Source organism: Balaenoptera physalus (assembly GCF_965194825.1).
Source record: "Balaenoptera physalus genome assembly, chromosome: 7".
Lineage (NCBI taxonomy): Eukaryota > Metazoa > Chordata > Mammalia > Artiodactyla > Balaenopteridae > Balaenoptera > Balaenoptera physalus.
Genome location: NC_138886.1, coordinates 34,338,136 through 34,365,658, shown reverse-complemented (window position 1 = coordinate 34,365,658; position 27,523 = coordinate 34,338,136). Strand labels below are relative to the sequence as shown.

Sequence of the window (27,523 nt, the reverse complement as noted above, 5' to 3'; positions counted from 1 at the left end):
AGTGGGGGAGATTAGTAAACAAACATTGAAGTATCTCATATTCCCAGTTAACTTATTGGAAAGAAAAGGATCATTAAACTGAAGAACTGTTGTCCTCTTTTGGATTAGAAGAAGCCATGTGGACAGATAGGGCATGCGGCTTGTGAGAGTTATTTCAGATGAATAAGATGGACTATACTCCATTGAAATTAGCCTCTGCCATCCACTTCAGAGAAGGTGTTGCAAAGAGTTGTGAAGATGTTGCTAGGTGAAGACTGAAGAAGCATTTTAAGATGGGCCCAGCAGGCTCAGCTGGCTTTGGATATGGAGGACTGCCATGTCTAAATCTAAAACTGTAATAACCGGGATTCTTTTTTTTTTTTTTAACATCTTTATTGGAGTATAATTGCTTTACAATTGTGTGTTAGTTTCTGCTTTATAACAAAGTGAATCAGCTATACATATATCCCCATATCTCCTCCCTCTTGCGTCTCCCTCGCACCCTCCCTATCCCACCCCCCTAGGTGGTCCCAGAGCACGGAGCTGATCTCCCTGTGCTATGCGGCTGCTTCCTGCTAGCTAGCTATTTTACATTTGGTAATGTATATATGTCCATGCCACTCTCTCACTTCGTCCCAGCTTACTCTTCCCCCTCCCCGTGTCCTCAAGTCCATCCTCTACATCTGCGTCTGTATTCCTGTCCTGCCCCTAAGTTCTTCAGAACCATTTTTTTTTTAAGGTTCCATGTATATGTGTTAGCATACGGTATTTGTTTTTCTCTTTCTGACTTACTTCACTCTGTATGACAGTCTCTACGTCCATCTACCTCACTACAAATAACTCAATTTCGTTTCTTTTTATGGCTGAGTAATATTCCATTGTATATACATGCCCCATCTTTTTTATTCATTCATCTGTCGATGGACACTTGGGTTGCTTCCATGTCCTGGCTATTGTAAATAGAGCTGCAATGAACATTGTGGTACATGACCCTTTTTGAATTATGGTTTTCTCAGGGTATATGCCCAGTAGTGGGATGGCTGGGTCGTATGGTAGTTCTATTTTTAGTTTTTTGAGGAACCTCCATAGTGGTTGTATCAATTTACATTCCCACCAACAGGGCAAGAGGGTTCCCTTTTCTCCACACCCTTTCCAGCATTTATTGTTTGTAGATTTTTTGATGATGGCCATTCTGACTGGTGTGAGGTGATACCTCATTGTAGTTTTGATTTGTATTTCTCTAATGATTAGTGATGTTGAGCATTCTTTTATGTGTTTGTTAGCCATCTGTATATCTTTGGAGAAATGTTTGTTTAGGTCTTCTGCCCATTTTTGGATTGGGTTGTTTGTTTTTTTGATATTGAGCTACATGAGCTGCTTATAAATTTTGGAGATTAATCCTTTGTCAGTTGCTTCATTTGCAAATATTTTCTCCCATTCTGAGGGTTGTCTTTTCATCTTGTTTATGTTTTCCTTTGCTGTACAAATGCTTTTAAGTTTCATTAGGTCCCATTTGTTTATTTTTATTTCCATTTCTCTAGGAGGTGGGTCAAAAAGGATCTTGCTGTGATTTATGTCACAGAGTGTTCTGCCTATGTTTTCCTCTAAGAGTTTTTTATAGTGTCTGGCCTTACATTTAGGTCTTTAATCCATTTTGAGTTTATTTTTGTGTATGGTGTTAGGGAGTGTTCTAATTTCATTCTTTTACATGTAGCTGTCCAGTTTTCCCAGCACCACTTATTGAAGAGGCTACTAACTGGGATTCTGTATGACAAGTGAATAACTCACATAGAAATAGAATTCTGTTTTATTTTTCCATTTTCTCAAAAAGTATATTTCTCAAATCTTCTCTGGATACCCAGTCTGTGTCCTTGTATCTTAAGTGTCTTAAAGCACAGTGAAGATAGGCATTTTAAGATTCCATATTTTAAAATGTGAGTCTCTAGAGAGGTGGGCTAACCATTGAGAGCAAAATGAGGAGTGTCCCAAATGTTTGTGTTTCCAGACTTAACATTAAGGACGCAAATTGTGAATATCATATAAATACCATTCAGAGTGCCACACGGTGTCAGCAGGGTCAACTGTATTTATGTTCTCTCTTCCTAAGCATTATATAGAAAATTAGTAAATGAAGTCAATGTTCTTTACTGACAAGGTACCCACCCAGCAACTTTAATATTCTGTTCTTCTTGGGGAAGGGGGTACTTCTTGTAAGCTTGTTTTATCACCTTAGTGGTCTGGATAGCCTCCTAAGGTCTTAAACTCCAGCTAAAGAATAGGTGAATAGGATCTGACAAAATAGAAGCATTTCAGAGGGCTATGAGTACTAACTTCAGTCTAATCAGAAGTTGAGAAATTTTTTTGGTAAAGGATCAGGTAATAAATATTTTAGGTTTTGCAGGCCAAGAGCTATGTGACTGTCACCCATAGTCTGGCACAACTACTCGACTCTGCCATTGTAGTGCAAAAGCAGCCATACGCACTACATAAAGCATGGCTGGGTGCCAATAAAACTTTGTTGATGCACACTGAATTTCATATCATTTTCATGTCGCAAAGTAATTCTTTTGATTTTTTTTCAACCATTTAAAAATTGAAAAATCATTCTTAGCTCATGGGCTATGGAAAAACAGGTGGCATGCTGCATTGGGCTACAGCCTGTGGTGTGCTGACCCCTGGTCTAGAAGTGGAAAGGCTTAGAACTTGGAAAAATGGTGCCATACGTCAGTTTCTCTTTATCTCCTTCTCTTATATTAGGAGATGCCATCAAGCCGTGCCTCTCTGGAATGTTAAGAGAAGAAAATTAGAAATTGGATGATATACAACTGCTGGGCATTTTTAAGTCTTGTTCATTAGAGGGACAACACTTTTAGCTAACTTTCTTCTGTAGTTGTTGGAAAATGTGTACCTTACCTCTGGACTGACCTTCCTACATAATGGAAAGCTGAGGGTTTTCTCAGGATACTGCAGGAAGAAGAGAGACAGCACCTCAGTTTTGCCTGAATATTTCCTAGCTTTCTTCCCAGTGGTTTATTCCTGACAGTTCTGAGACCTTTTCATGGTTTCATTCCTCCTTGTATTCTGTCAATTTTGTAAGCTGTTGCTTTGTATTTGTCAGAGAAACTAGGTGAGACAAAACTATTTGTCAGAGAAACTAGGTGGTGTACAGGGCAGAAGCTCTCATGATTTCCTAGGGTTATTGGAGGTCAGGTGCTTCACATGGGAAATTCATACTATTTCCTTTCCCTGCTTATTACTGAAATGTGGTGCATGATCATGTTTGCAAGTGAAGGCAGCGTATTAAAGTCTTAGTGATTGAGAAGAGTAAAATGTACAATTTTGTGTTCTCTTCATAAATTTGAAAAGTGTTTCTCTCAAATTTAAAATGCATTAATGTGCTCTCAGGTTGTTTTTAGCCATTAAAATATCTGTCATTTGCTTTATTTAAAAATTTCAGGTGGAAAAACCTTGCAGTGGTGGTCAAGATTTACTTGTTTATCCAGCTAAGAGAAAGCAGCTTTTGAGAAGTGAACTGAACGCTGAAAAAGTGCCTCCATCCCCACTACCTGCTCCAAAACAAATACCACCACTCAAAGGGTGTCCAACAGTTATGCCAGGAGACTTTAAAGAGAAAGTTGAGGAGCTGCTGGTGAAATACTCAAGTGGTCTTTGGGCCAGCGCACTCCCAAAAGCATTTGAGGACATGTACAAAGTGAAATTACCCGAGGATGCCTTAAAAAATCTTGCCTCGCTTTCCGATGTGTGCACCATAGACTACATTTCTGGAAACCCCCAGAAGGCCATTCTCTATGCTAAACTTCCACCACCCACTGACAAAATCCTAAAGGATGCAGGGCAAGCACATGGAGATTATGATATCAAGTCTGTGATTGAACAAGAATATTTGCAGATAGAAGGAAGCATTACCAAAAGCGCTGATACCTTTATGGAGACTGTAACAATTCCTCCGTTAATCATTCCAACTGAGGCATCCCCGTCTGTATTGGTGGTTGAACTGAGCAACACAAATGAAGTGGTTATCAGGCAAGTTTTATTTTCTAATTCTTTAGAATCCTAGTGTACTGTTGCTACTTGGCTATTCTTCACATAGATGCTGGTTGAGGAAGAATAATATATTTTTAGTTCTATAGAGTTATGTTGAAGTATAGTGTTTAAAATAACTATTTTTGCGAGAAAATATTTCTAACAGTTTTAAAAATTGAAATGATGATATGGTCTGAACATGAAAAAAATCTATGTCAAAAGCATAATGGTAACTATATATGTCAAAAGCAATACCTAGTCCATAGAAAGAGCAATCACCCACTAGGTAGGTAATACTGTTTAATCTGGGATTACATAGTGTTTCCTAAAAGTCAGAATAGGTAAGCACCGCCTTCTAGTGTAATGCATCAGATTAGCCCTCTGGTTTCTCGAGCCTTTTGATATCATTGCCTGGGAGAAGGAATTATTGCCTAAGTGGCTAATGATAACTGGAATTCCAAAAAACAGTTTGGCTCAGGCACTTGATGTGGACTTTTGGAGGAAATGTAGAATACATAGAAAATGTTGAAAGACTGTAATTTGCTGTTTCTGACTTGGGATGAAGAATGGTAACCACTGTAGCTGGACCTCTGGAGGCAGCAGCCCAAGGTGTGGCTGTGGCTGGAGCAGAACAGAATCCAGCTCCTTCACCCAAAATGTCCCTGCGCTTTGGGCTCTTACTCTTCCCAAGGATCATAGCTGAGCTGGGAAGACCCAATGAAAGGCCACAAAAAATAATCAAAGTCCTATACAGCAAACCTATTGAAGCTTTTCTCTTTGAACAAACTAAGTCTGATGATGAAGTGAGAATCAAGTATCTTAGGATGTTCAAACTAGAACATGGGGAAGCTTTCTTAAGGTCCTTTTTATAGAGGGGTGGTAAATGTATAGAGCTCTTATTCTAAGATGTGGTATGGCCTGAAGATAGAAGCAGCTTGCTGAGGGTTACGGTTCCCACTGTGGGTCACTAATAAACTGAGGTAAAGGAAGGATGTTGAGGAGCACATTGCTAACTTTTACCATTTGACATTGTAAAGAAAATCTAAATCCGCTTCCTTGGCAGGATCCTTTGGTATCTGTTACCAGTAGTCCTTGGTGCCACTTTCAGAGACCAAGCACCCAGCACTGGACTGGATGAATCATGTGATTTCTTACGTTCTTCCCAAGAGTTGGCAGGAATCTGGATCAGTTCTAGGACTTCAGTAGGATGGGGGTTCAAACTACTCCAGGATGGTTAGGTCCAGGGTCCTCAGGTTATCTAGATCCCTTTTTCAGTATAAGTTAGAATCCCAGAGCCGGCATTCTACGTGTTCAGCAGGGCGGCTGGCAACCAGCAAGCATGATGGGTAATGTCTGCCCTTAGGTTGACCCTAGGTCATTAGTGTCCCCCCACCGCCCTCATCCCGGCAGGCTGAGCCCCATTCTACACCCACACCTTTACCCAGGCGGTAGACTCTGGAAACTAGTAGGCTTGTGACTCATAAAAGTTACAGGGAGGTGCCATGGCAGGACCCTTAGTTCAAGTATGGGAATCTGTTGTCTCCAGTCTAAAAATTAACTTTGTAAAACTTTGTATTTATGGCATATCTAAATTGGCCTGCATATCATTCTTTGTTCACTTGCTCAGGTAATTTGGGGATAATGTATGACCTTATTCATGCCACTACCCACTCTTAATACCAACTGTCACATTACCTCCTTACCCCGCCCAGGGCATGTAGCTAGCATCATTCTCTGTTGGTGGCTACAGAGAGGAGAAGCTGCCTGCAGATCTCATGCTGCTTCTCACCACCTCCCTCCTCCCTGGCAGGAGCCCATGCTATGCAGACTACCAAACCACGGGCTACAGCCTAGGCCTCTGCCAGTTGAGCTCCCAGGACTGTAGCAGCGCTACCAGGAGGCCCCTTGAGACTCCAGGTCCCAAGAAATGGGCACTTGGGCAGAGCTGCAGATCTACTAGGAGACTTCAGAGCCAAGAGTGCGGCTGTATTCCAGGCAGTACCCTAACATTTGTAAAGCTCAGTAACCTTAAATGATAGAGTATGACAAAGCTTTTACAGCTGTTTTCTGGAGTGAATAATATGCATGTCATATTTGGTTTTAAAATAGCCATTGCCTCCAAAAGAAGCATTATTTCCCTTTTGTGTAGGGCTTTTAAAAGCTTCTTTTCCTCTAGTAACAAATAGGTTGACTCTGGTTTCTTATGCCCTGCTGATAGTTACCAAAAATACAGGAAGATACTCCTAAAAGGAATAGTTTCTGAAAGCTGTATAGGACCACTTGGGCCCCGAGCAGAAGCTAGAACAGTTCAAAGAGCAATGTTCTTGTGGCATATCCCCCATCTCCCTGGCCAGGTGATTCTGGTGCTGGTACCGCATAGCCTTCAAACTCAAAAGGCTTCATCCCATGGCTGAGATAGCTCCTGTTAAAGGAGCCAGGTTTGATTTGCCAGGTTTTCCATCCTGGAAGGAGGCCTTTGTTAGAATCGTCTCTGAAGACTAAAGGACAAGGAAGCAGCAGACTATTTATGGCAGAAAGCAAAACAGTATGTTTTGATAACATAAACTAGGACAAGGTGATTGCAGTTGTCAACAGCCGAAAATTGTAGAAGGGGGATAGAAGAGTATCCTGGAAAAAACATTTCTTAAAAAGCATGCAACTTAAAGAGGCATTTATTTATCTAGAACATGTCATCTCTTTAAGGGTGTCAGAACTCAACATTTTGTTGTAATTTGTTCAAATTTGTTCAGTAAGTTGGAGGGATGGGTTGTCACATGGTTGTATTTATTGTTTTCAAGGGTTTGTTTTTCTCTAGGAGGAGTCAGATTTCATTGGTTTTCAGAGATTGAGACTTGTTCAGACCCAGCCTTAGTTAAGGCAGAACTATCAACTACATTCTCGTCTCAGAAATCTACACAGATCTCCAGCAGCCTGAGTCAAAATCTCGGGTTGACTCTTGCTCATCTGGCTTCCACTTCTCATCTCGTCTTCCTTTCCACTTCCTCTCTTTCCTTCCCTTGAGTCTTCTCTCAACCTGGTCCTCCCTGACTGCTTACTGTTATATCCTCTAGTTCTCTGGATTGTTGTTGAGCATTTGCTCTGTTGTGTGGTGTGTTGGACCTTGGTCTTGTTTTGTGAGCTCCACAGTATTCTATTCTCCTTTTTCAAGATACAATTGTTTACCAACTCCATGTTCTCCTCCCTGTCAGTGTAAGCAAGTCTGAGCCTGAAACCAAAGATGACCATAGAAAAACAGAGTAATATTAATGAATTCCTGTAGCTTTCCTTCTTCCAGGTTGCTTCATTTGTGTTCTCTTCCTTTAATTTAGGTATGTGGGCAGAGACTATTCTGCTGCTCAGGAATTAATGGAAGATGAGATGAAGGAGTATTACAGTAAGAACTCCAAGGTCACACCAGTCCAGACTGTGCAGATTGGCCAGTTGCTGGCTGTAAATGCTGAGGAGGATGCTTGGTTACGGGCACAGGTCACCTCAACAGAAGAGAACAAAATAAAGGCAAGCATTATGAAGACAAACACATTATTTTTCAAATGAAAATGTTGCTTCTAATATTGTGTCCTCTCTAACTATATTTAGTTTTCCCCAGAAGTTGAAAAGATAGTATCTGTAAAAGATTATCCCTGTCAACTTTTAAGTCAGTGGTAGTTATATTATCTTAGAGTTTTAGTTTAAAAAAAAGAAAAAAAATTCTTCTCCATTGCAGTACCATAACCCATGATGTCATCAGGAAAAAAACCTCTATTCCTATCCCCCAAGGTTATATAATGAATACTAATCAGAGCTCTGTGGGCTTCTTATCAAGGTCAATACTTTGGAGTGAGGGAAACCATACTGATTAGAGGAGATGGCATTCTTCTCTCCCTTCTTGCACAGCCAGCTGAGGAGAACCCCAGATAAGACTTGGGCCATGCCCAAAGTCTTGCCCTCTTGGTCATCTTGGAAAGGTCAGAGGGCTCGTTCACCAGTCTCTTCCATCAGAGGCTCCAACACTTCCAGACTTGACCACATTCGTGGTGATCATCCTCTGCCCCATTGCCTCTTCTTTCCCTCAGCTCAGAGACCCAGAACCAGAACTCACTCAGGAAGGCACAGTTTTGTCTAAATTTTGCAAGCAGGGTTAGCACATCTCAGAACCCTTAGCACTGCAGGGGGCGGGAAGTCCAGGTGAACAGGACCCCAGTCAGTGTGGCCCCATCACTGCTTTGTGCTCAGTGAGAAACCTGAGTGACCTCTAGTCGATAGGAGATAACTGCCCCAGACATTCCTAGCTAAACTTCAGTCTACTTGCTGACCGTTTCCCTGCCCTTAGGAAGTCCAACACAACTTAAGCTATTTGAGGCACAGGGATTGCTTACGAAGAGAAGAACCATACAAACCCTGGTGACATGTTAACAGTGCATCAGTGTTTATAATAAATGCTACAAATACTCCACAAGGATATCTCCCAGTCTGAGATCTATAAGGCAAAAATCACTTGGGCCTTCCCCTTCCTTCCTTACCTCTACTTTGGGAGTTTAAGCTCTGGAGTCAGTTAGACCTGAGTTTGAGTCCCAACTCTGCCACTTCTAGCTGTGTGGCCTTGGGAAAGTTATTTAACTTCTCTGATTTCTTACCTATAAAATCAGACACTATCATTATGCTAGTATCTGCCTGTTAAACTTTTCATTCATTTTTTCCACTGTCCTAGGGCAGGAGACAAGACTGACAAGTCCTTGTTCTCAAGAAGCTTATATGCTAGTAAAAGAAGGCAGATAATGAACAAGTATACAATAAATAAACAGGACAATTTAAGAGCAGTGAAGGAAATGACGAGGGTGCTATGATAGAAAATAACTTTGAAGGAAGGGATAAGCAGGGAGATGTGATCTGGTTTATTTGCTTCAAAGATTGTTCCAGTGCCTGTGTGGGGCATGGATTGTAGTAGTGTAGAGAAGGAAAGTAAGACTGGTTAGTTGGCTATTGCAGTAGCCAGCAGCTTGTAACCTGAATTAGGGTAGAAACAGTGGAGACAGAGGTAGTGGGACATATTCAGGATGTATTTGGAGGTAGAACTGACAGGACACTAATTCATTGAATGTGGAAGAGAAGAAAGGAGAAGATTCAGGATGACTGCTGGGTTTGGGGCTTGAGCAACCTGGTGGATACTGGTGCCATTTATTGAAATTGGGAAATCAGGGAAAAGAACCAATATATAGGAGAATCAAGAATTTTGTAGGACCTGTTAGGTTTGAGAAAAGCTATCAGATTTCACCTGGACAAGCCTGGAGCTCAGGGAGAAGTCAGGACTGGAGATGTAGCAGCAGGGTGGGAAACATCAGCATGTAGGTGCTACTTGAAGCCATGGGACTGGGTCAGATCTCCTCGAGGAAGAATCACCCATAGAGCAGAGAAGGGGACCCAGAACTAGGCTCTGAAACACTTCAGCATTTGATGGTGGGTGTGAGAGGAGCAAAGAAGACTGTCAGAGTGGCCAAAGAAGGAGGAAAACCAAGAAGACAGTGTCTCGGAAGCCAGAACAGGAAAGTACCTCATAAAGGAGGAAGCAACCGGCTGTGTCATTGCGTCTGAGAGCTGTGAGCCGGTGTGAGGAATAAATGCGGTAGCTTGGTGTGTTGTACGGTGGTAAGCTCTTAAGGCAGCAGTAGTTGTGGCAGTCCTGTCCTGATCTTGTTCCCCATATCCCATGAACCAGACAGAGATGAATTTTACCCTTTATGAGAAGAAACCCCAGCTACGTGGAAAGTCTTGTTTCTCTTGAATTTTACTGTGCCTGACAGCAAGAACAGATTCCCTCCTTGCTTTCCACAAAGCTTGCTGAGTATGAGGAACAGGAACATGCGGTCACCCCCTCAGGTTGGTGCCAGTTTGGCCTGGGGCAGACCCACATCCCAGGGGTGTTTTCTGGTTATTACTCAGGTGGTGCTGTGAGACCTGTGGCCACCTGAGGGAGCCAGAGAGCCAGGAATGAACTGGGGCCCGATGCCAGGATTATGAGCCTGCTTGTGCTGATCTCAGGGCCAAAGGACACAGGACAGAGGGTGGTGAGAGTCCAGCTGGACAGTCCACGGGCAGATGTTTTATGAGCCGCAGCTGACATACAAATACATGGTATCGTGATTCAAAAGAAGAAAGAAAAGTAAACAAGCTCCAGACATTACAGAACCCCTTTGAAGATTTTAGAGCAGTATTCTTTAGTCTCTTAGTGCTAGGAGTACATTCTAAATTGCCCAGGAATCATGATTTCACATACTATGTCCTAGTCACAGACATGTTGTCTCCATTTTAGGCCTAGGAAGAGCAGAATCCAAATTGTGGGTGTTGATAGCTATTAAAGGACACAAAAAGCTGCGTGAATCCTGAGGCCTTTGGGAAGGAAAAGCAGGTGCTAATTAGGGGTTGGAGAAGTGGCTGGCTGCAGTGTGGGGACCCTGCCAGGGATCAAGGCCTCGGCGGGCACTGAGTCAACATATGGACTCTAAGAGATGATCCTTTCCAACGTGGGATATACAGGCCCCACAGACACGGTTATCAGGTGGTCAGGGAAAGGCGTTAGTCATCTCTCTATTCTTTTCTTCCTTAGATTCTCTGATGGGAGAATTTTTGTTTTGTATACTTACTGTCAGAATCTCGGTGCTCAGAAGCTGTGGACTTTATTTTACTGCAGAAAGTAGAACTCTGTATTACTTGGTATTTCTTTGAAATGCCTTTGCCCTGCGTTTTTGTGATTTGTTCTGTTTTTGTAATAACCATCTGCTTTAATTAGAGAAGCGTACTAAGTTTTCAACACTTTCCCTCTGATTCCTAGTTATCATTCTAAACCACAGCTTAATGTCTCTAGATTTTATTTTTCTCCAAAAAGAAAAAGCCTTTGGTTATATAGTCCTTTTCAACTGAAGGTTTTATTAATACACTAAAAATAATATCCAGGTGCTCCATGATCTGTGATGGTGGTGAGGAAGTGCCATGCAAGTTTCTGTAAACACAGAGCTCTGTCCAGCAGACTTGGGACCTTTTCCTGAATTGGATGAAGGCCTAACCCAGCTTCACAGCCCCCAAAAAACCCAGAATTACCTACCTTTACAGTGTAGAATTCCATGTTATCCAGCCGTGACATCATTGTTGTCATTGACAGAAAGCATCTCGGTCCCTGGAAGCATAACAGCTGAGAGCAAGCCGTCACAAGTGCTGCTCTGGGGATTTAGAATCTGGTAAATACCACCAGTGTGATGCCTCCTCTAGAAATAAATAAGGATCTGCCTAAGGAAGCAGATCCTTAGTGGAGTTGTATAAATCAAGAAAGAATAAGGTGATGTAGGCATTATGACAGTAAGGAAAGGGTGGGGGCAGTCAGGGCTGGCAGACCAGGTACGTGTGCTGCTGAGAAGCTGACAACAGAAGGCATTGGGGTTCAGCACTCTTCCCTCTTCTCCCCTTTGGCAAAGGCGCAGCAGAGGAGTGCGGCCTGGAAGTCAGGAGCCCTGGCACCCCTGGTCCCATTCACAGCATTCCTCTTCCGGGCTAAGTCAGGGGCACCTCCCCTGGCATTTTCCAGGCAGTGGTGCCACTTCACATGCCAATTACGGGGTAAAATGAAGCCAGTTAAATGCATCAAGTGATTTTTTTAAGAAGTGAGGATAAAGAATTTTATTTGAAGCTAAATGTTGTTGTTTCTGTTATCATTAGGTATGCTATGTTGACTATGGTTTTAGTGAAAATGTTGAAAAGAGCAAAGCATACAAACTGAACCCGAAGTTCTGTTCACTGTCATTCCAAGCTACAAAGTGTAAGCTCGCAGGTAAAAGGAACTTTTTTTAAAGTGCTCTCCACTTTGACAAACGTATGGACACCAAGCGGGGAAAGTGGGGGCCGGGGGGGGATGAATTGGGAGATTGGGATCGACACATATACACTAATATGTATAAAACAGATAACTAATAAGAACCTGCTGTATAAAAAATAAATAAATAAAAATTTTTTTAAAAAGTTAAAAAAAAAAAAGCGCTCTCCACTTTGATACGTATTACCATTGTACTTTGGGGTGGTTAAATCCTAAAACGTATAAAGTATCTCAAGGTGTTAAAACGTGTTATTTCTTGAAAGATATAAATAAATTCATGTTTAATATTTTCTTTGTAAGATTTGATCATTATAAAAATGTTATAATGTTTTAATATATTTTTGTTACGTTATATATAACATATAGCACATTTAACTTTATTATTAAAAAACCTGTTGGACATCTGAGAGGGTTTGGTTGCTGTTGCCCTAACTGCCCTAGTAACAGCTGTTCGAGGCCCTGTATCGTGGGGTACAGGATCAGTGTAAATCATGTTGTTCGACCTGTTGTAAAGTGACTCCCAGCTTCGTTCCCACTGAGATGGACTCCGTGGGTGCTGCTTGTTAGCAAGGAACACTCCCTCGTGCACCCAAGCACGAGTCCAGCTGTGGGTCATGTGCGGTCTCTGGCACTGTCACGTATCACTGTTCTTTTCTTTCCTCCTCAAGGAAGCGTAGAGAAATGCACATGTGTGAGAGTGACGTGTAGGGATGACCTGAAAGTATGGGGGGCACACGTTAATGATGAGGAAAGACATTGGAATGTGTATGCCTCATGCAGGAGAGCCAGAGCTACATTCAGAAAACGATCAGAATTGTTTTTGTGAAAATTAGACCCGTGAAGAAATGCCTCCTTCCCAGCAGGGATGTCTTTATGTCAGAGGAACTGGGTTTGGCTCTCTCTGTGAGATAAATCTCGAGTAACTTAAAAATCCTGTTACAAACCTGTGAGAGTTAGTTTTGAAAAGAACATATCAAGAGCATAGGAAAAGATTTAGGATGCTGAAATGAAAGGTTTGATAAAAGCTATAGAGGTGTGTGTCTGGAGAACAGAATATGAACAAGAGAAAGGTAGGTCAGAAGGAGTCTGTGAACTTTTGCTTACAGATTTAAAGGGGAAAAATATAGAAATAGACATTGTAGTACCATTGGGGAAATGATGCCCTAGTTTAATTAGTTTAATAGATTAACTTAGAGTTGTCATATTATGATACATGAAGTTACAATTTTCCAAGAATTTAAAGAATAATTAGACTGCAATAAAATTCACCTAATACCCACATTACATTAAACAGTATTTAATCTTCCTTTCATAAATCCGTAAGTTCTTTGGTATCCTCAGGGCCATGATGGTTTACTTAAAAAGAAAGAATGAAAAGGTGGGGGGGAGGTTGTCTAAATTTTCAATAACTGCATGTTCATGGAAGAAATAATTGTGCATATTTAATTCGAAAATGAAGAAACCAAGGGTATATTTTTAGCAAGAGTGTTACAAATACATGACTGGCAGACATAATTGGCTGACAACTTCTTTACATGTTAGTCTTTTTGTTTTAAATATGTGTTTGTAAGTAAAGTGAAGGCTGTTTCTCCTAAGGTAGAAATTCAGATTGATCGTCAACTTTTCTTCTTGTTTTAAGATTGCCCGCCTTCGTGTAATCATTCAAAAGGGCATTCATGTTATAATAAATATTTTTAAACCTAAGGGTGGATACTATAAAGAAGATTGTATAACAAAGCTTCCCTACAAAATTTAAGAATTTTGTAGTAGATTCATAATTGTAATAAGTAGCCAAAACAAACACAATCTCTGCATCTTAAAATGATTCTTCTAATTAAGTAGAAATTTAAATATTCAATATTTTTCAGGGTTGGAAGTTCTAAGTGATGATCCTGATTTAGTGAAGGTGGTTGAATCTTTAACTTGTGGAAAGATCTTTGCAGTGGAAATACTTGAAAAAGCTGATATTCCACTGGTGGTTCTGTACGATACCTCAGGAGAAGATGACATCAACATCAATGCCACCTGCTTAAAGGCCATATGTGACAAGTCACTAGAGGTTCACCTTCAGGTACCACTGTGACCACTGTTGTCTGTTCACAAGTATCACAGGAAAGAAATTCACCAGAAAAGAACGTTGTACATTTTAGGCTAACACTAGATAGAGACAGATTATGTATGTATTGGGAAAAAAAAGGAGGGAAGGGAGCTAAAAGGAGGGGAAATGCCAAAATATAAATAGTAATTATTAAGAATTGGATTTTTGTTTTATTTTCCAGTTTCCACAATGAGCATATATTAATTTTATATGAAATTATTTTGCAAAGATAATAAGGGAGGATAATTCAAATGAAGGGAAAATTGGATCAGTGAAGATGCTTATTAAATTGCTAGCTTTAACATTTTTTAAATGTGAAGAACATAGATGTCTGTAGGAAAGGACACCTTTAAATAAATTATAGAGCAGCCACTCGAAATAATAGGATGAGATGTTAAAAATGATCATTTTTAAGGCTTCATAGCAACATTGGGAAAATATTTGTTTTAATAAGTAGAACAACAGTGAATTGCCTTTATATTATGATTTGACTAAAAATGGCTAAAATTAAACCTTTACTGTGATTATAGTTTTTAAAAGTTACTAAAAATTCCTGTGGCCCATGGACATGGATTAGAAAGTAAACTGATAATGGGATTGATTTTGTGAGAGTTTTTTATTTTCATTTCTGTTAATGCTGCAAAAATATGTTTTATATAATAATTCTTTTTCTAAATAATGGGGAGAAGATAAACCAGAGTTAAAGCAGAGCTGAAGATACTCTTAGGCTTTTAGACAGTAGAAAGTGGTAATAATATAATGTATGCAAACTGTCTACTCTGTGCCTGACACAAATGATACCAGATATTCCTTTTGGAAAGAGTGGTATGCAAACTAGTTTTTCACATTTACGTTACGAATTTCATTCTATCTGTCCTCCAGCTTGCTTAGAAGATTGAAAAGTGCAGAAACTTTCAATGAGCTATTTAGGTAGATCCCCTTAGGTAGGTAAGAGCTGCACTCTGTTCTCACATCCTTGGTGTGTCCTTTGTTTCAGGTCGATGCCATGTACACAAATGTCAGAGTGACTAATATTTGCTCCGACGGCACACTCTACTGCCAGGTGCCTTGTAAGGGTTTGAACAAGCTCAACGACCTTCTGCATAAGATAGAGGAATACTTTCATTGTAAGGTATGGCCAAGCAGCATCCACCTCTAAGATGAGTCCTAACATTGCAAACAAGAGGAGTCACTAAATTGTACATGTGTAGTAAGTTTTGTATATTTTAAGGTAGACTCTCTAAAATAGAGGGTAAGAGCCCCAGACTTAAGAATTTAAAACAAAAACAAAAATCCCCACTAGTTTCTGCATGGTAAAATGAGGATAATAATAGTGAGTACCCACAGGATTGTTATGAGGACTAGTCACAAGGCTGCTTATTAGCACAGGGCCTGGCACATAGAAAGTGCTCAACAACCAGTAGATTTGTCATTCACAAGGTGCAGTTGATGAGCCTAGAGTGCAGCTGCCTGTGACTGTCTGCTCGAGCAGCTGGCTCCTCTGCCTGGGCAAAGACGGAACCAGGGAACTTAGAAGGAGAAGAAAACTTCCGAGGCACCACTCCCCAACCTCTTTATGGTCCCTGAGAGAACCTGTGCCTTGGAAAATGTGGTTCTGCAGTTTACATTTATTAGTAATCTCTTTTCCCTTTAATTCTAGTATTATTTTCTGAATCAGGATCTGTAGAGGTTTTGTTTTAAGGTCCTAAAGGGATTTCCTTACCTCCATGTGGACATTATAGTTGTAATCCACAATATGCTGTGGTTTCCAAGTGACTAAACTCTGATGCCGCTTCATCTCTGACCCCCTCACCTGGAAGTGAACCCTTGCCTCTGACCTACAGAGCACACCGAGTGCCTCGTGACGCTTGTATGCAGCATTGTTTTAGCTGTTTGGGAATTTGTTTGCTTTACTAGAGTATAGGCTTCCTGAGGGCAGAGACTGAGCCTCACCAGCTTCTGGTAAGTACCTAATTCATATAGGTACTGTAGTAAGTTATCTAGTGTCTTACATAAAATAGGTATTCCAAAATATTTGCTGAATTGGATGAAACTTGTATTTAGACTACAGCCTAGAATCGAGACGTTAGATCTATAGCTTTACCTCTTTCTCTGTTACAGATGTCTTAGCTTGTATCTCAAGGTCATTACTTAAGTTTGATTTGCTGATCTATCCTAGAGAAATCTGAGACATCCAGAGGGTGACTCTAGTTGCATGCATGTGCTTATAATCTATAATGGTGAAAAGCACTCTTGATAGTTCTTAGTGCCCTGGAAACTCAAGTGGAAGGAGACATTGCCTTTGGGGAGAGTAGAAACATTCACCCTGAAGGAAAGAGGCAATGGCAGGTCCCCCATTTCAAGCTACAGCAGAGGAGGAGGATGAAAACATTGAATAACATTGAACTGGCACTGATATCCATATTTGTGTTGATAACGTTTCTTTTGTTTTGGATTAAAATCTTATCTTTGAATCTTGAATGTTAAAAGATGAAAAGAGGAGACCTTATGAACAGCTAGCCTAACTGCTTCCCTTTCATCCAGGCTGTTCATTTTATCGGATTCATCTTCCCTCTGTGTTTAACTGATGGTGCCTGAGCCTGGATGAATTATACTGACCTCCATGCTAACATTTTTAGACATTTTAACAAGGCTGATTTATGGGCCATGTGCAAGGAAGGAGGGTAGATGGCTGCCACCAACATATGAGAAACAAGGCAGAAGCCCTCCAACCCCTGTACATGTGCTGCGTCCACTGCAGCGCACACCTCGCCGAAAGTCTGATCACATACGGGTGAAGCAGTTTGCCTGTGCCACAGCGGTGTTTTTCTCATGGTGTAGCAACGTGCTCTTTGCTGAGAGTAATAAGTGTCATGCGTTTCTGTTTTGCAGCACATGACCTCTGAGTACTTCGTTTCATTACCCTTCTGTGGGAAAATCTGCCTCTTCCATTGCAAAGGAAAATGGTTACGAGTAGAGGTAAAATCAGTCACTTGACTTTTTTTAAACTTAAGATGAAATATTTCAGACATATAAATGAGGTTTTTAAAAAATGGAGTAAGCATCCATATACTCATCACCAGTTTAAGAAATAAAACATGATACATAAAGCCAATACAGTTGATGCTCCCTGTCTGCAGCCCTTTCTTTTACTCCCACCCCTGGGGGAGCTACCAGCTGAATTTGGTGTTTCTCCTTCCTATTCACTGCTTTAGACTTTTACTATATTTGTGTCTATACACACATACTTTTACTATCTGTATATATCAATATAGAGATATTTAAAATGTAGAAGTGAATAGTATATATAATATTTATAGTAAAAACATGAATAAAGTATAACTAAATGAATGAATGTCTTAAAAATTTACACCAATTGTAAGATGTATTGATTCTTCTATAACATGCTTTTTCATTCATTATGTTTGTGATGTAATCTGTTTTCCCTGCTATATGCTGTAACAGTGTATGAATATGCCAACATTATCACTCCATTCTTCTGACAATGGGTATTTAGATTGTGTCGAATTTTTTGCTATAAACAGCACTACCGTGAACATTCCTGTTCATATCTCCCACGGTACATATGTAGGAGTGGAATTTCTGGGCATGGGGAATGCCTAATTGCTCTCCAGAGTTACCCCTCCCTCAAGGGGTAGCCCTTTGAGCGTTCTAGCTTCTTGGGGGCATCTCATGTCCTCCCTCACCCCTGCCCAGGATGGCTTGGGTTTCAGCGTTCACATATTCCTCTATTTCCAGGACCTAATAATTGTTTTATTTTCTTACAAGCTCAGTTATGAATTTGCAAGGAGGTTTGTTATATTTTGTCATAAATCTCTGTATGTTTTTCAAAGGTAGGTTTTGGATTTTTGTGGTTTCTTTCTTTTCTTCGTCTTCTTCTTCTTTTTTTTTTTTGATATCTGTTTTGCCCAGTTAGTAAAATTGCAAATCTGGGCTTGATTTTTTTTTTTTTTTCCACAGTGGTGCTTAACCTAGGTGCAAAGACCTCTGCTTACAGGGAGCGCCTGGACCCCTCCCCCACAATTGTATGCAAATTATGTGTGTGTGTGTGTGTGTATTATGTATTTTGGAGGGAAAGTATTCATAATTTTCTTAAGATTCTCAAAGAAACCAACCCTAAGTAAGAATCATTGCTTTATTGAGTTTTATTACTGCATAGCAATATTGTGATAACTTAATTGTACTGATTTATTTAAGTAAGTCTTGGTCATGGCCACTTTAATGAAAGCCTCAGTTCTGAAATAATTATTGTCATTAATGTGAAAGTGTGTCAGAAAGTTGAGATCTGGAGTTATATGACTAAGATTTGGGTGCTTAACTATAAACTTCAAAACATGATTTGTTAAAAATAACACAACATTATCTGAATTTTAAAGCTCTGTGCTGTTTAGTATATAATGTATAAATGCACAAATACTTAATTTTTTAACCTTTTATTTTGAAGTAATTTCAGACTTTTAGAAAGTTGCAAAAATATTTTAAAGAGTTCCCATATGCCCTTTACCCACCATCTCCAATTGTTAACATCTTACATAACGATTATCAAAATCAGGAAATTAACATTGGTACAATATTATTAACTAATCTGCAGAACATACTGACATTTCCCAGATTGTCCTCCAAATGTCCTTTTTCTGGTCCAGGATCCCAAGATGTATTTAGTTGTCATGTCTTCTTAGTTTCCTCCAACCTGGCAGTTGCTCAGTCTTTGTTGTTTGTGGCCTCTTGAAGAGTAGCAGTGTTTCGTAGAGTGTCTCTCAACTTGAGTTTCTCCGTGTGTGGAATCAGGCTATGCCTTTTTGGCAAAAATACCTTCTCAGTGTACGCTCAAATACTTTAGATAAATATCTAGTATTATTTTTATTACTATCAAGTTGTGTATTATCTACTTTTGAGGTAGCAAAAGTGTTCATTCTCTTAGTGATGCATAGAAAGTTAAGGAAAGAAAGATGATTAATGAAAAGCAGATCCTGTGTTTAAGTGATGTATTTGCTCTTGACATTGTAACTTGTCTAAACTTTAGTGCCTATACATTCCGAACTTATTCTGTACGTCCAACCAACTTTATTCAGTGCAGTGGCCATTACTCTCCCTGTTTCCTTGTAGAAGTGGTCTGCATTCACTCTGCACCATCTTCCAGTCAGTCCTCAGTCACTGCCACATTGACTTCTGCCCACACTCCATCACAGAGCCTGTTCTTGTGAACAGCATCTTAATTGTGCAGTTGAATTAGTATCTTCCAGGTCTTGTCCTACCAGACCTCTTTGCTGCATCGAACAGTGTTGAAACTTGGAATTCCCTTCTCACTAGGCTACCATGTTATCAAATCCTAATTTTCCTCATGATAGTCTAATAATTCCTTCTCTTATTTTTCACCCAAACCTCCTTCCACCCCCACTTCTGAAATGTCAGTGTCCCTAAGTCCTGTCCAGGCTCATCACTGTTCTCGGCCTCTGCATCCTTCTAGGTAATCCTATCTCATAGTTTCAGATACCATTTTGGCCCTAATGACTCCCAAATTTGTTTTCCAGTCCTTGATGGGCTGCAGATTTGAGCAAAAAGCCAGCCTAATTGTCCATCTCACAAACTCTTTTAAGTTCTACATGTCTGAAACCAAAATTATCTTTCCCCATCCTTACCTTTCTCCCTTATCTCTATTTTAGTGGTACCTCCATTCATGCAGCCATTCAGGCTGTTTCTTAAGAGTTATCTTTGACTCCTACATCTTCCTCAGCCCCAAGTGCAACTAATCACCGAACACTGCTGATTTTACATCTTTGTTAATTCTTGCCTGGAACACTGCAGTACCACACCAACTGGTTCCTCTGCCTTCACTCCTGTCTTCCTCTAGTTGAGCTCCGTACCACTAAGAGTAGCAACCCAAAATGCAAATAATTATACATCCAACTTATGATGAGACTTACTGTTTCCATGACACTAAATGCTTTTTTAAACATGACTGATCTCATTTCATGTTCACAAAACCCTGTTATCCCCGTTCTTACTGATGAGGAAAGTCATTCAGCTAGAAAGTGGGAGAGCTGAGATTTAAAACCAAATCTATCTGATCCCAAAGCCCTCACCAACAATTTTATAAAGCTGACTATCTCATTCTTCTACTTAAGGCTTGACATTGGCTTCTCATCTACAGGGTAAAGTCTCAGTTCTTGAAGGTATAATAACTGGTTCTCTTAGACCTTGCCTTTGCCTGTCTCCCAGCCTCACCTCTTGCCTTGCCCGGCCTCTCACTTTATGCTCTAACGTAACCAAAATGCTTGTAGGCCCCACACATAAGAAGTATGTGTGTGCCTTTGCCCATCCTCTCCCCTCTATTTGAAATGTCCAGATTCGCCCCTAACTGGACTCCTACCAACCTGGTTTACTCCCATTCATCATTTAAGGTGCAGCTCTGAAAGGACATAAATTTGTGAAATTTATGAAATTTCAGTTTGTGAAAAAGGAAATACAAATGCCCAATAAATATGGTTATTTCTTAAAGTAACAAATTTGTGTAAACAAATTTACACAACTTAAATTATCCAACCAAAGTGATTTGATAAGTCACAATGTATCTATATGATAGACTTAAATAACATTAAAATGACATAGAAGACAAACAACATGAAATATTTTTATGAGACACTGAGTGGAAAGCAGTCAACTATGAAATAGTATCTACAAATATTTTGTAATTCTTGTAAATCTAATCTTTTGTGAATCAGGGGTAAAAGACTAGAAGGATAGGGCTTCCCTGGTGCCGCAGTGGTTGAGAGTCTGCCTGCTAATGCAGGGGACACGGGTTCGAGCCCTGGTCTGGGAAGATCCCACATGCCGCGGACCAACTAGGCCCGTGAGCCACAGCTACTGAGCCTGCGCGTCTGGAGCCTGTGCTCCGCAACAAGAGAGGCCACGATAGTGAGAGGCCCGCGCACCGCGATGAAGAGTGGCCCCCGCTTGCCACAACTAGAGGAAGCCCCCGCACAGAAACGAAGACCCAACACAGCCAAATAAATAAATAAATAAATAAATAAATAAATAATTTTAAAAGGTGCTAATAATTAAAAAAAAAAAAATTTGATTCTAAAAAAAAAAAAAAGACTAGAAGGATAATTGTAACCTATAGTAGATTACAAGTGATTTTTATATCATTAAGTATCTAAATTTTCTACAATGGAGGCATTTTACTAAAATAAGAAAAAAAAAGTAAATTTTTAAAGAAAAGTACCAATTCTAGGCATTTCCTCCTCCTGAAAGCTTGCCCTAACACCTGCTTCCTGCTGGGTCAGGTACCCACCCTCTGTGTTCTCACAGTACCCCAAGCACAACTTCATTATTGCCTTTACTACATTATAGTATGGTTGTGTATTTGTGTCGTCTCTCATGGCACTAGGAGCTCTTTGAGAAGGGGAAGTATATCTTTGCAGCCTAGTTATGCCTGGATATAACAAGCATTCAACAGATACCATCCATACCAATATATATGTTCAGTATGTATGTTTGAATAAACAAATACATTTTAAAATATTCTTCCATGGAACTGTTTGTGTTTATCATGTCTTAAGAGATTTAAAAATTTATGCTATTATATTAATCAAGCATTCTCTAGGGCAGTAGAAAAAGGCTTCACTTTTGGCGAATCTGACTTCCAAGCTGAAAGTGGCCCAGTTCTCAACAGTCATCATACCGAAGGCACCACCACGATTAGGTATCAGTTAGTGCAGTTGTAGGCGTGAGATCTCAGCCCAGATAACCACCCCAGTGGGGCTATATTTGGCCACTGTAAATATTTAACAATGGCAAGTGTCACAATGGCATTTTAGGGGCATATTAGGGGAGATTGTGGGCATTTAAAGGTGCATCCAGGATCTTACATTGTGTTGTTGCCATTTGGCCACAGGTAGGTAATTATTGCTTTGATTCAGTGTGTAACTTACCCATTTATTTTTAACATCTTTATTGCACTATAATTGCTTTACAATGGTGTGTTAGTTTCTGCTTTATAACAAAGTGAATCAGTTATACATATACATATGTCCCCATATCTCTTCCCTCTTGCATCTCCCTCCCTCCCTCCCTATCCCACCCCCCTAGGTGGTCACAAGGCACTGAGCTGATCTCCCTGTGCTATGCGGCTGCTTCCCACTAGCTATCTATTTTACGTTTGGTAGTGTATATATGTCCATGCCACTCTCTCACTTTGTCCCAGCTTACCCTTCCCCCTCCCCGTATCCTCAAGTCCATTCTGTAGTAGGTCTGCGTCTTTATTCCCGTCTTGCCCCTAGGTTCTTCTGACCATTTTTTTTTCTTTTTTCTTTTTTTTTTTTTAATCCATATATATGTGTTAGCATACGTTATTTGTTTTTCTCTTTCTGACTTACTTCACTCTGTATGACAGTCTCTAGGTCCATCCACCTTACTACAAATAACTCAGTTTCGTTCCTTTTTATGGCTGAGTAATATTCCATTATATATATGTGCCACATCTTCTTTATCCATTCATCTGTCGATGGACACTTAGGTTGCTTCCATGTCCTGGCTATTGTAAATAGAGCTGCAATGAACATTTTGGTACATGACTCTTTTTGAATTATGGTTTTCTCAGGGTATATGCCCAGTAGTGGGATTGCTGGGTTTTATGGTAGTTCTATTTTTAGTTTTTTGAGGAAACTCCATACTGTTCTCCATAGTGGTTGTATCAATTTACATTCCCACCAACAGGGCAAGAGGGTTCCCTTTTCTCCACACTCTCTCCAGCATTTATTGTTTGTAGATTTTTTGATGATGGCCATTCTGACTGGTGTGAGATGATATCTCATTGTAGTTTTGATTTGCATTTCTCTAATGATTAATGATGTTCCCATTTTTGAATTATGACTTTCTGAGTTCAATTTTTTAGCTAGGACAAATGATACAAAGTATCATTGGGCTTTCTGACTAAGCTATAAAATATCAAAATGTGTCATGTTTTAAAAATACATAGTATTGGGACTTCCCTGGTGGCACAGTGGTTAAGAATCTGCCTGCCAATGCAGGGGACACGGGTTCAAGCCCTGGTCCGGGAAGATCCCACATGCCGCAGAGCAACTAAGCCCGTGCACCACAACTACTGAGCCTGGGCTCTAGAGCCCGCAAGCCACAACTACTGAAGCCCGCGTACCTAGAGCCCGTGCTCCGCAACAAGAGAAGCCACTGCAATGAGAAGCCCACGCACCGCAACGAAGAGTAGCCCCTGCTCACCGCAACTAGAGAAAGCCCGCGTGCAGCAACGAAGACCCAACGTAGCCAAAAATTAATTAATTAATTTTTTTAAAAAGACCAAGTTTAACTCTTAAAAAAAAAAAATGCATAGTATTTACCTACTACAAGTAAAATTCTGTCTCTGAATTCTCTCTATTATTTCCTCATTGCTAAGACACAGTAGTTTTTTTTTTTTTCCTCACATCCTAATATTTTGGAGAACAGACTGTATCTTATGATCAGCAGTATATAATAATGTATCAAATTGTTTTATAATCAGTAGTATCCTAGAATTGAAAACATAGTAATTATTAGTATATTTATGAATTAACAGCAAGATGTTGAAATCAATTCTACTATAAAAGAATATTTGGTAAATAAGTACATTTTAAAATAAGAGAAAATTTAATCAACACTGATAGTCTTTGTTGCTTTTTATATGCATTTTAGAGTTGTACGAAATATAATTGCATAGAAGCATTTTGGCCTTTTGGATATGCTAATAAATCAGCCAACACTTGTCTCATTGCAGATCACGAATGTTCACAGCAGCCGGGCTCTTGATGTTCAATTCCTGGACTCTGGCACTGTGACGTCTGTGAAAGTGTCCGAGCTCAGGGAAATTCCCCCTCTGTTTCTCCGAGAAATGATTGCAGTACCACCTCAGGTACTATATGTTACAAGCCTAGGTGATCGGCTGAAAGGGATTTGGATGTGTTCATAATCACATTGTGAGATGCTCTCTCAGTTTTTGGTGATGATTGAGTTTAACAAAATTGGAAATGACCCAAATGGTGGCTCACTGGTTTTCAGATGTAAAATTTTGCTTAGACAAGAGGACCAGTCAGACTTACAGAATATTGTTTGATAAATGTTTGTTTTCAAGCATATTGAGTCATCAGGCTATGTTGTCCAGTTAGAGGTTCCACTTTAATAATTAGATGCCAATGCTGGCTTCTACACAGTTTCAGGATATTATATGTAAATATTTACTTCCAGAGTTCTTAATTTAATTAGGTAACCATTCTCTTCGGATATATGTTTATATTTAACCTTCTCCTCATAGATTTTAGTGAAAAGATTAACTTCAGTCTATCTTTCCTCTCTTGATAAAAATTCAAGATGATAAGAAGTTTGAATTATTTTGAATTAATTAAAATTATTAATAACTATTTCCTACTTAGGAGAAGTAGAGTTTGTACAGAAATCCATCATGCTTTGAAAATAAAATTGTTCAACATTCTATAATTTCAAGAGACCCCTTGACCTATATTTACCAGAAGATGTCTTATGCATCAAAACTCAGTGAATAAAAAGTACTTGACCATAATTAGCATGGCTTTTATAATTTCTCTCACTGCAGTCACTGTTGCCTTTCCTAAAATGACTATTACAGAGAAGCTGTTTAACTTGAGTTCAAGCCAATTTTCAGAATCACATTTTTTCTTATTGCTGCTCAGCATAATATTGAAAATTGTTAGACCTTTAAGTGCTGCTTTCACTTGATAACACCCTGGCCTCTGTACCCCTTGTTAGAACATCCATCTAGGGCCAGCCTTACCTAGAAAAGGTTTCCGGGGCTGGAGGAGATGGGGTATCTGTCCCACTGCTTCTGACTGTCTGAACGTTACACAGGTGTACTTTCTTGGTAAAAGCCACTATACTTTTTTCTATTAATCTTATCTGGATTTTTTATTTGATAGATGTGAAGTTGGGGGAACCTTTAAAACCAGCTAGAGCAGGCCTCTGGCTAACAACATCTCCCCAAGAGGTTCAGAGTAGCAAACTGATGGCCTGTTGGCCAAGGCTGACCCATGAATATTGGGTCTGGGCCCTTGGCTCGTAAAGTGTTTTAAAATGTGAATTAGTTGTCTGCTTCTAGCTTCTCTTGACAAACTAGAAAACATGACTCTATCGAGCAGTCCTCTTTATGAGACAGTGCTCTGTGGGACCTTGGGAAGTGACGTTCTCCTCTGCAGGGCTTGTGCTCTCCAGTGCGTGGGCCCCAGCTGGCCCGCCTCACTCCCTCTTTGCCCACCTGGCACCTGCACTAGTAGAGTCTGCTCTCTTTGCTCTAAGTGACCTCCTCCCCACCCAGAAAGGTGCCTCATGCAGGGGGCACAGTGGGAGACTTGGAGCCCCCAAGGATGAAGGGAGGGTGTATGACAGGGAGGTTGGGGCTCAGAGAGGAAAGAAGAAATCTAGGAATCCTGGAAGTAAGTTTCATCTCCTGCCCAAAATTGCCTCCATCAATTCAAAGGCTTCCATGAGACTGGAGGGAGTCCCTGGGGTTACCTTTTCCTCCCTGGTGTAGCCATTCTGCAGAAGCTTGTGCAGTGATGGTGGGAGGTCAAAAGCATCAGGGAAAATGAGTCTTTTAGGTATCACTGGGTTTTAGTTTTTCTTACCCTCCTTAATTCTCATTACTACCTCCTTCAAAAGGTAAGTACAAATGCCTGGGGTACTCAGGAAATGCTTCATTCAGCAGGAAGCCTCCACAGAGATTTTTACAACAGGAGTCAGATTTCATCCAAATGACACTTCATTTTTTTTTAGTTGGGCATAGAGGGAAGACCTAGATATAAGTCCCAATCTTGTCTTCACGACTTTGTGATCTTACACAAGTTAGTATCTTTGAGTCTGTTTCACCGTCTGTAAAATGAGATCACAACACTGGCCTGCCATGCAGAAGTATTGTAGGGTGAGAAGTATGTGAAGTGCCTGGTATAAAACCCTGGCTCATGATAGGAGTAAAGACAATGGTAGTAATATAAATAGATCAGGAACATAGCAGATGCTCCAGCCTGAGAACTGTGATTGTCATTATTAGCTATTGTTGTTGCTTGCTTTCTATCTTGGCAACATTTGACTTGTAGGAAAATAATATTGACACTACTCATGAGTACCTATTTTAAGATGGTGTGTCCTCTTTTCCATTGTGTTTTCTTTTCAGGCTATAAAGTGCTGTTTAGCAGATCTTCCACAGTCTATTGGCATGTGGACACCAGATGCTGTGCTTTGGCTAAGAGATTCTGTTTTGAATTGCTCAGATTGTAGCATTAAGGTTAGTTATCTTATTGGTCTTGATAAAAGGGGGCTGTCAGCCAGAAGGACTCACTTTTTTTTTTCCACTTGTTTTTGTGAAAGAATTTTATCTTACTGTAAACTGATGCTTTCACCTCCGACACACTTTTATAGTCAGGAGGTTGGTTACATGTGTAGCTATAAGATATTTGATGGTTTAATTTTTATTTAAGAATTTATCCTATATCTCCAGTGTTATTTTTAAACCCTTTATATAATTTTTTGATTATTAATAAGGTAGCAGATAGTTCTGTGCTCCTATTTTGCTCCATGATAAGGAATTAAGTCTGCAACAGAGGACCATGTATCTCTTGATAAATGTTTCTAAAGACCATTTAAGTAAGTCCGGTATTTCTTTTTTTTATCCCTAAAGTAAAATGGATTATAAACAAATATTTGCTTGTAATCTTGGTTTTTGTCTCTTCCTGAAACTTATTTAAACTGCTTTATTTCGTTTCTTTTTCACACTCTTGCATCTTCATATCAAAAACACTGCTCATATTTCCAAAAATAGAAATGTAAGATAATATTTCTCTATTTTAACTGATGTAAATAGTGTTATCATTTTATATAAGCATTTAACAATGTTAACACTGAAATGTCCTTGAGAAATATCTTCATGAAGACCTCTCACTTATTCTAGCCCACACTGATTTTCCTATCTTCATTCTCCCCTAGGGTTTATCATGTGCAATCACACAGTTATATACCATTTTATATTCTTCAATTGCCACATGAATATTGTTTCTCAGCTACATTTTCAGCTCCTAAAGCCAGGGTATTGGGTAGTCAATAAAAATCTTTTTAATGGTTGATTTTTGAAACGGTGTTTCTGTACCATAAATATCAAAATGAATTAGCAGTCAGTACTTCATTAGCCCTCCAAAGGATGAATTTAAATAGACTCCTCTTGCTAGGAGAGACGCTTTTAAAGTAAATTACTTTAGAAGGATTGCCTTGCTGGTGTCTCCTTGTCTTCATGCCTGTGTTCCTGCCTTTCATTTCTAGCCCAGTTTGGTAAAAGATAGATGTGGCTAGAAGTGTCTCACTTTTGTTATTCCTAAGATAAACCAGAGGAGCTGATGAGAAGAATTAACAGTCACCCAGCCCTTCGGGACACACGGCAGCACAGTCCAGTTATCTCCGTGTGGTGCTCCCGTACACACATTCGCCCCTCTGACAGAAAAAGCTAGCCAGGTACT

The 27,523-nt window shown here is 39.9% G+C and overlaps 1 protein-coding gene across 1 annotated transcript in view; it reads left to right on the top strand.

Annotated features, from left to right (window-relative positions):
* Positions 1-27,523, top strand: part of TDRD7 (tudor domain containing 7) — an 89,609-nt gene that overhangs the window by 53,995 nt on the left and 8,091 nt on the right. Inside the window, exons 7-14 of the mRNA XM_082468559.1 lie at positions 3,437-4,023; positions 7,353-7,539; positions 11,728-11,839; positions 13,750-13,952; positions 14,977-15,111; positions 16,872-16,958; positions 23,770-23,904; positions 26,191-26,301. Of these exons, the coding sequence (XP_082324685.1) occupies positions 3,437-4,023; positions 7,353-7,539; positions 11,728-11,839; positions 13,750-13,952; positions 14,977-15,111; positions 16,872-16,958; positions 23,770-23,904; positions 26,191-26,301 (1,557 nt within the window). The remainder of the gene's footprint in view (positions 1-3,436; positions 4,024-7,352; positions 7,540-11,727; positions 11,840-13,749; positions 13,953-14,976; positions 15,112-16,871; positions 16,959-23,769; positions 23,905-26,190; positions 26,302-27,523) is intronic.